Source organism: Pseudoliparis swirei, chromosome 20 (assembly GCF_029220125.1).
Source record: "Pseudoliparis swirei isolate HS2019 ecotype Mariana Trench chromosome 20, NWPU_hadal_v1, whole genome shotgun sequence".
Classification (NCBI taxonomy): Eukaryota; Metazoa; Chordata; class Actinopteri; order Perciformes; family Liparidae; genus Pseudoliparis; species Pseudoliparis swirei.
In genome coordinates this window covers 19,853,874-19,862,517 of record NC_079407.1, presented here as the reverse complement: position 1 = coordinate 19,862,517, position 8,644 = coordinate 19,853,874, and the positions used below count along the sequence as shown (strand labels likewise).

At 44.4% G+C, this 8,644-nt stretch overlaps 1 protein-coding gene across 2 annotated transcripts; it reads left to right on the top strand.

The window, feature by feature from the left end:
* Positions 1 to 3,626: 3,626 nt before the first annotated feature.
* Positions 3,627 to 6,663, top strand: LOC130210293 (ras-related protein Rap-2b). 2 transcript variants are annotated; one of them, XM_056440356.1, is made up of 2 exons: positions 3,627 to 4,939; positions 5,361 to 6,663. In XM_056440356.1, exon 1 carries the CDS (start codon positions 4,335 to 4,337, stop codon positions 4,884 to 4,886), a length of 552 nt encoding a protein of 183 aa, XP_056296331.1. In that variant the 5' UTR covers positions 3,627 to 4,334; the 3' UTR covers positions 4,887 to 4,939; positions 5,361 to 6,663. The 2 variants fall into 2 exon arrangements, with proteins under 2 accessions (XP_056296331.1, XP_056296330.1); XM_056440355.1 differs by having other exon boundaries at positions 3,631 to 4,939; positions 5,521 to 6,663.
* Positions 6,664 to 8,644: the final 1,981 nt, after the last annotated feature.

Genomic DNA, 8,644 nt, shown 5'->3' with positions numbered 1-8,644 from the left:
AAACTGACGCAGCCTCCCGAGGCAACCTTTCGAGCTCCAAACCGTGACGACAACACACTGGCTTGCAGCAGTTCTCATTATTATGAAGTACCCTCAATCAGCTTCAGTGAGGATGGAAGGCTATTGTCTGTGAGGATGATGGTTACTGTGACTCTCCACCCTAAACATTAACCCCCAGCAGTCAACCGTACCGCACTGGCTAGAGCTGTATGTATTATTAATGATGGCCAAATTCCACGCATGAAAGGCTGGCATTATGGGCTTGATGAAAGACCCTGTGTCTTCGACTCTCTATCGCTGTCACCCAGTTTATTTTTATTTTCTACTTCTTCTTTCTGTTTTCTGCCTTGTCTGTAACATCATGTGTTCTCTTCCTCTGCTTTTTTAAATTGTATTATTCATTTTGTAATCAGTTTGGTTGAAAAAGTGTCGGCCACATTGTCTATCAGATCCTCTCCAGGCTGCTCCCACTTTCTCTGCGAGTATAATGGCATTTGACGCGAGACAACAGCCTTTTGTCTTCATTCCTTCAGTTTGAACAATAATGAATTCTCATTCATCGACAGGAAATCCCCTCCCTGCTGTATGTGTGCATTATATGCATGTCCCTTTCAGAAGTGTGAAGCTATGCTACATATTAATGCAATAAAACATGTTCTGACACAAATCCAAATATCATAGCATTCTTATGCATTCCCATAAATGTACTATAAACTATTGTTCTGTGTATAAATGACACATGTCCTGCACATTCCATAGCACTCTCACCTCTGTGTGGAGCTCACCTGAGATATGAAAACAACATTTGAGGAACTGCCGGTGCTCTCATATTATTGGATGTAGGTCTGCTGCCCTCAACTGGACAAAGTGCCTCACTGCAGATGAAGAACTCCTCTGGTCTAGTCTTCCCAAACTTTTTAGCCAACATAAAAACAAACAAATGAACTTCATCAGAGCATTTTTTTGTTCCTTCTTTTTGCCCTCCGATTAATCCAGAATCCTCACAACTGTTATAGGCTTGGTTTGAGCTGTCACTCGTCTCAGTCGTTCACATTTATTTTTAGGAGTAAGTGAACAAAATGAAGCTCATGAAATATTCTTTAAAGTAGGTTTGCGTTAGCTTTCATGTGTTGTAAGGCCTACACATGTACAAGTTGCTATTGGAGACCAATAAGTCATTCACAAACCAAATAGTAAATCCACAGTGAGTTAAGAATTATACTGATTTTATAATAAGTTTGTGGTCAATTAAATTGCAGGGCGTCTAAAGCGTTACTTTTTGACAAATAGTTGTTTAGTATCCACTGTGTTTGTTTCACAAGCTGGGGCTTTTGAGACCCCAAACAGGAATAATGTATATTAGCAATGTTCATAAAATTAGGAAAAGTCCCGAAATAAGACGTTGATGAAACGATGTAAAACATGGACACGATGATGGGACATGTGAAGACAACATGCTGAATGTCTCAGGTTATTACACATGCAAGAGGAGTCAATAAAACACAGGAAACAATTTACATAACAACCCTTAATTTACTTTATTTGTGTCATGAGTAACACTTTAAAACCCTAATGTCAGATCTACAGCTGCCACTTCCTGCCCATACCTGTGGCTTTTAAAGTGTATGCAGTCTAATCACAAAATGGCTTTGGAAAGCATTTTATTCACACAGTGATCTGATGTTACTGGAATGATGAGCGGGCATCTCCCGCCATCTGAATCATTCACATTTAAAAACACACATATTGCCACAGAGGATAAGTGGAAATAGAAACTATGAAAATAGGGAAAGTGTTCAAGGCCAGGAGGTTTCAAACAAAGTACAACAATGTTGCCAGCAGTCTTTTTCTTTTGAAATTAGAGCCTGAAATTAGTTTGCAAGGCCTCTGAATCCCTGTGGCATGCACACCCTGCAGGGGACTTGTCTCTGTCATGAATTAGCTCTGTGGTCTGAGACATTTTAAATAGTCTGATGTCACTCTCACAGAACAAGGAGTGCGGATTAAAAACCTGTTGCTGTATATCTTAGTGTGTTGTAGACCATCACCACTTGCTAAATAGATTACACAGAGTTAGTCATCAGAATATTTCAGGCTGTTTCCATTAGAGCCTGCTGGGGATGATATGAGATGCAAGTGGTATTGAGTCACGGGCAAGGAGTCCGGACCCCTCGGTCGAGGTGATAAGAAACTGTAATAAAAGCTGAAACATGTGGAAAAAGAGCAATGCAAAAATACCAAGTTGAGTATTCTGTAAAGATGCAGTATAAACAAACACTGACCTCGTAGTCTGGCACTCATCGATGTGTTCCAACATAAAAAACACTTTATAACATCATCATCAAATAGCTCGCAGTAAATGTGAATTCAAGCCAAAAGCCATAACCCATAACCCAGTTCTTTGTTGAAATACATGAACCACATGTGGGATATACCATTAACTGATGAAGGGATATGTCTATCTAATTATCAGTGATGTGTGAAAATAAACTCTGACACTCTTACATTCACGGTGATCCCTCTCACAGATGTGCCAATCCACATCACAAGGCTGTGGCTCCCCTCACTCCCCATGGGGCAGAGTGCTGCTTGTCTTCAGGCGTTGACTTATTGTTTGTTAACAGGATTTGGGGAGGGGTCCGGCGACAGAGCACTTGAAAAGCACACATGACGGGTTAATCGACATGTGTGTGTTGGTTTAAGGAAATCTCAACCGTCTGCATATGAACACCATGACATGTTGTTTGAGCTCCAACAACCACAGTGATGCACTGACTCACAGATGTACTTCCCCATTTACGGGTCTAAGAGCACTGCATGAGTGTGTGTTGTATTGCTGTTGGTGAACATGCGGATTAATTCAAATGCTATTGATCCGGCAGAGTTTTCCCAGCCATCCCTCGAGGTGATGAGGTCATGACTGTGGTTTAATCATCACTGTGCTGCACTGACGGGAATTGATTGGAAACAGTTGTAGTTTCACAAGGATGGAATAATGGGTTTATACACACCCAGCACACATACAGAGAAATGTGATGACTTCAATTATTTATTGTATTACACATATATGTGGTGGTCACATGGATTAAACTTTAGATCACACCACAATTCATGAGTCAGGAATAAATTCCAGATTCATAATAGTTTGAGAAACAACCAGGAGAAAAAAACAACGTTCCTTCTTGATCGGTCAGCACTTGGATCCAATATTGATTTAACAGATAACAGAAAACAGGCTCAAAGGCATGAGTCAGTGAACAAAGAGGTGGAGATTAATCTGGTAACCTAATGGGTTGCAACAAAAAAAACTAAATCTCCACACATGTATGACAACAATGCTAAAATGTGGAATAGTTGGGGTCATTCTTCCCATGATAAAGTGAGTCACTTCCACTTTACTGCCATTCAGGTTTGCAGGTTTGTAAACTACTCTTGGGGTTCCCTTTAATATTTTGAAATGAATGTGATGGACGCAAAGTTTAAGAGACATGAAGAAACCCAAAGTCCCATATTGTGTTTGGGGATTAAGCAATAAGAGGACTACACATATTGCAATAGACCTCCGGTAAATGATGTGAGCATGAGTCAAGCGGTAGTAAGCCAAAGGATCAGTGATGTCGAAACTAAGGTGTGGCAAGATCTGCGTGGGTAGCTCGTGTGCAGCAGCGCTGACTGTGCGATTGCAGCCGCACTGCACCTTTAACTAAACACTGGAGTATTTATTGAGTGACGTGGGACGCAGACTGCGTGCTGAGTGTGGGCTGGAAGCGCAGAGAGCTCACGTCGTCAAGTTAGCGTGAGTTAGAAAGGACTATACCGGAAAATAAATGGCCCTCGTTCAAAGACGGAATGCTATAGTTATTCCATAAAGTGATCATTAGCTAGAAGAAGGCGCAAGAAAACAACAATCTTAGCGAGATAATTTGTGAATGGTTGTTTGTCAACAGGTCACGAGACCGTAAGTGGGTTGATTTCGCGGGACACGTTTTGGCTGTTGCACCTTTATTTTGAAAGGTCCCGCCGGAAGTAGACGCCTTTAGTTACGTTGGACTTGACTCTAACAGACAGAAACGGGCGCACGGTGGCTACTTGTACGAAAACAGGGGAAGCTCGCTCAAGAACCGGCTTGGCTTCAACATGCCTCTTTACAAATGCTGAGTGTGGGTCCGAAACACGCGGATTCAGCCCCGGAGCGGCGATAGTTGACAGCCACGCCCCGAGCCCACCGAGCGGAGCCCGGACAAAACTGCTGGCGGAGACGCGACGGTGCGCGGTTTGAAACCCAGCAGGGCGGCTAGCGGGCTCACGGCGGAGTGTCGGCTGGTTTGGGAACCATGAGAGAGTACAAAGTAGTGGTTCTCGGGTCCGGAGGGGTCGGTAAATCCGCGTTAACCGTCCAGTTCGTGACGGGCTCCTTCATAGAGAAATACGACCCCACGATAGAGGATTTCTACAGGAAGGAGATCGAGGTGGACTCCTCTCCCTCCGTCCTGGAGATCCTGGACACGGCGGGGACCGAGCAGTTCGCCTCCATGCGAGACCTGTACATCAAGAACGGACAGGGCTTCATCCTGGTCTACAGCCTGGTGAACCAGCAGAGCTTCCAGGACATCAAGCCGATGAGGGACCAGATCATCCGGGTGAAGCGGTACGAGAGGGTGCCGATGATTCTGGTCGGAAACAAAGTGGACCTCGAGGGCGAGCGGGAGGTGTCGTCCGCCGAAGGGAAGGCGCTGGCCGACGAGTGGAACTGCCCGTTCATTGAAGCTTCCGCCAAAAATAAAACGTCGGTGGACGAACTGTTCGCGGAGATCGTCCGACAGATGAACTATGCCGCGACACCAAATGGCGACGACCAGTGCTGCTCGTCATGTGTCATCCTTTAACAACGAGAACCACCATAAAGTGTTATTCTTTGCTCGGTTTTAAGTTTGCAATGGTAAGTGAACGCACCACCCACTGGACATGTAACGCGTGATATGAACCTGGTGTGCACCTTATTGACCTCCTCGCTTGGCACACGTCCACAGTCAGTATACATGGTGGTGGACAGCAGTATATGCTCAGCTTTATTTCAAAGATGAGTCTTTTATTATCTAGTTTATTGTTAGTTCTCGTTCCTCAAATCCCACCGCTGGTCTCCACTGGTAACGGACAGGAAGACACGAGCAGGCTCTGGTTTTGCTCAGCAGATTTGGGGAAGTGTCTGACTCACACGAGAGGAGCAAGCTATGAGGGACTTGCATAGGTTTACAAAGTTAGTGATTGAATCCGTACACACACACAGTTTGAAGTTTCCAAACATCTGATTAAATGTCTTTTTGTTTTTGTTCTTGTTGTTTTTGTTCTTGTTTTCCCAGTCAGGAGATTCCAGTGTTCTTGTGTGGCCTTCATTCGGGGCTCAGCAACTTGGTTTCTGATGAGCCAAGCCCAGAATTAGCCTCGTTTTATTGTGCTTTATCTTTGGTCAGAGGTTGTTGTCGTCCGTTCATAACTCTTCTTATCTCTTGTTTGTGCCAGTGTGTTGCAGCAAGTCTGTACTGTTGAGCTCTTCTTCGTGTCTCACCCTGGCCTTGGAGGAAAATACAGAGAAGAATGCTGCAGGGGGACGAGAGGAGGAGGAGGAGGAGGAGGGGAGCAGCAACTGAGACTCAGAGGGAGGGGTCCACTCTTCAGGAATTCTGCTGGGTTGGAGTATCTTTGATGCACGATCAGTGTCCACCATTGATGTCAACACGTTGTGCCATCCAGAGTTTCAGCAACACCCCCTCACCAGTTCCAACTGTACTCAACACTGGAACTAAACCCCAATGGAAAAGATATGGAGGGCAACACTTAGACACTCATAAATGGATATTTCTGTATAAGGAGACAGAGAGAGAAAGAGAGAGTATATTTTGTTAAAGAAACTGCACATTCTAGGGCTGGTGAAGATTTGAGTGATGTCTCTGCCTAATCCGTTTTGGCGCGATGCTCCACAACACTCCAAAACCTTTTTAAAAAAACATTTTCTTCTCCAAAAAATCCAAAAAAGATGACACCCCTTGTCTGCTGGTGGAGTAAACGTGATGAGTGCCACTTTTTTTCGTCCATCTTCTCTTGTGCCAGAGAGGACCGTAACTTTAAGAGACATGGGGACGGTGACCCCATCGCCCTCGCGTCGAGTGCCTTTCCAAAACAAGTCATCTGTTCAGATTTAGTGCCAACCTACATGTATCAACGAAAGAACCCTTCGATATGGCAATCCACAATTTAGTGAAATGTTCTTCTGGATAATCATGTAGGGGTGGAGGCTGAGAATTAACTACAATAGGCTTTTTGCTAATGGTATGGCGATTTTCTGTATGTTTTACGTTGGCCTTTTTAAAGTCTACGGTGTTCATTTTGAAATGTACTTAGTCTGGCCAAACCCATCTCTTGAAATGCGCAGGTACTGGAATCTTCCTCGACGTGAAAACAACAACGCTTACCTTCCAGACCACTTAAATCCAATTCTGTTCATGTTTATTTTGTTGTTTTTAACAGGAAATGTGATGATGTATCGTTGACGAATCTAACCTGATTGTAACTTTAAGTTCAGACGAGCCCTTTAACAATTGGATGTCTGTTTTAAAAAAAAAAAAGACTTTTAATACAAATTGCATTTTTTTTGTAAAGAACCCAGTCTGTGTTTTCTCTCTTGTTGACATGGTCCACTTCAACGTGTTACCACAATGACTCATTTCCAGTTTCCTGATCCTAAACAAAGTTGTTGTGAGCCGTTTGGAGTTCATCATTGCTTAATCCCCAGATTAGTACGTTTGAATACACACAAATAACTTAATTACTACAAAAAGTAAGTATTCAGTTGTTTGTATAATTTACAGGACATAACTTAACCCAAATTTACAAGAGGTCCTTGATAGTTGAGGTTAACCCACAAGGTAACATGTGGTCGACGTACAATAGGAACATTCAATGTGTTTGAGTTTCATGTTGACGGATTTAACTTTACCGCATTACTGTTGACATGAACGCCGTTTGCCCCACAGATTGTTTTTACTTAAAACAATTTGTATCCGCTTATGCGTGATTCAGACTGATGAATGTACAGAATCCCGAGCTGATGGGAAGCAGACCTCGACGTGGTCGGTAAGTCGCCTCTGTTGGTCTGCTGCCGTGTTTACGTGACAACCTCAGCGTGGTTACTGTCAGGCTGTCGGAGCTCACGCAAATGCGCCTCAACGTCACGAATGTGTGAAGATAGTTGTTAAGTACCTGAGATGTGTTATTCCTGCCTCTGATGAACCTCGGCCGTATTCACCAACGAAATGTCATGGAGATGAAAAACGCCTCCGTCTGCTCGCCGATATCTAGCGTGCAGACGGAGTGGAGGCCGGGCTGCTCCAGAGAAATGTCTCCTTTGACTGCGTGGGTGTCGTCGTGCTTCAGCCCAGAGCTTCAGCCCAGGTACAGTGTGTGTGTGTGTGTGTGGGGGTGTCGCGTTGTGATGTGGAGAGGCCGGTAACAAGGATGACCCCCCCCCCCCGAGCATCACACGGAGCTCCGTCTGTCTGAGGTGGATGTGTGCATCCTTTACACCACATCCATATCATCACAAAGCTGTTTAAGCGAAAGACGATACACACTGATACGGCCCAGGCCTACGGCGTAAACGACAATCTTTGTATAGTATTTGCAGATATTACCTGTGTGAGTACACAACCATGTGCAGACTGTGTATTCTTCTCACTCTAAAGCTGAACGACAGCCTGATATGAGGCGTCGGTGCCCTCTGCAGAAGGGTCTGGGTGGTGCTGCCGCTCTCACGTCTCCCTCACAAGCACCACCAGCTCCAGCTACACAGCTGTGTTATCTCTGTAAAGCCCAAACTCGGATCGTTCCATTAGACGTGAACAGAGCTGAAGTGCGACGCCGCCTTTATAAGATCAGTTGTGTTCAGTCCTACTGATGACCCAGCTTGTCATGGGAGATGGTCATGTGATGCGGTTGCCATGGTTAAGGGGGGGTTGGGATGTGGCAGCTCGGGGTGGGCGGCCTCGTGACCTATGGAAGTTCAGCCACTGCGGGTCTGGTGACTGTAAGAGAAGAAGGGTGTCGGCCTGTTGGAGCGTCTCCCGCTTGAGTTTCCAGAAACACATATTTTCTGTGCTCATGACGGGAAGAGTGTTTTTACTGTTTGCTATGTCACGACATGTGTCGATGTTCAACAGCATGAGACGCATATGTTCCCTTCCTCGGTTGCAATGAACAAAATATAGAGTAGGGTAGTAGGGTTAAGGATCTATATTATAGATCCTTAACCCTCCTGTTACCTTTAGGGTCAATTTGACCCCATTCAATGTTTAATGTCGGTGTTCTTTGGGGTCAATTTGACCCCAGGCTGTTTTTCACTGTGTCAAACATATAAGAAATATCAACTTTTTTATATATTTAAAGGGCTATTTAGGTAGTCAACAAACAAACATAAAGTACCTCACACTTAAACTTGGGAAACAATATTAATTCTAATAATTTTCTGTAGGTTTTAATTGCTGTGGTCAAATTGACCCCGAGGGTAAACATATGTTAGTAAATGTAAAGGTAACAGGAGGGTTAAAAGTCAAATGATGTGTTGTTTGCGGCACAGAGCCGACGCTTTGAC

Coding starts and splice junctions, on each gene's coding strand:
- LOC130210293 (XM_056440356.1), top strand. CDS start 4,335: ATGAGAGAGTACAAAGTAGTGGTTCTCGGGTCCGGAGGGGTCGGTAAA.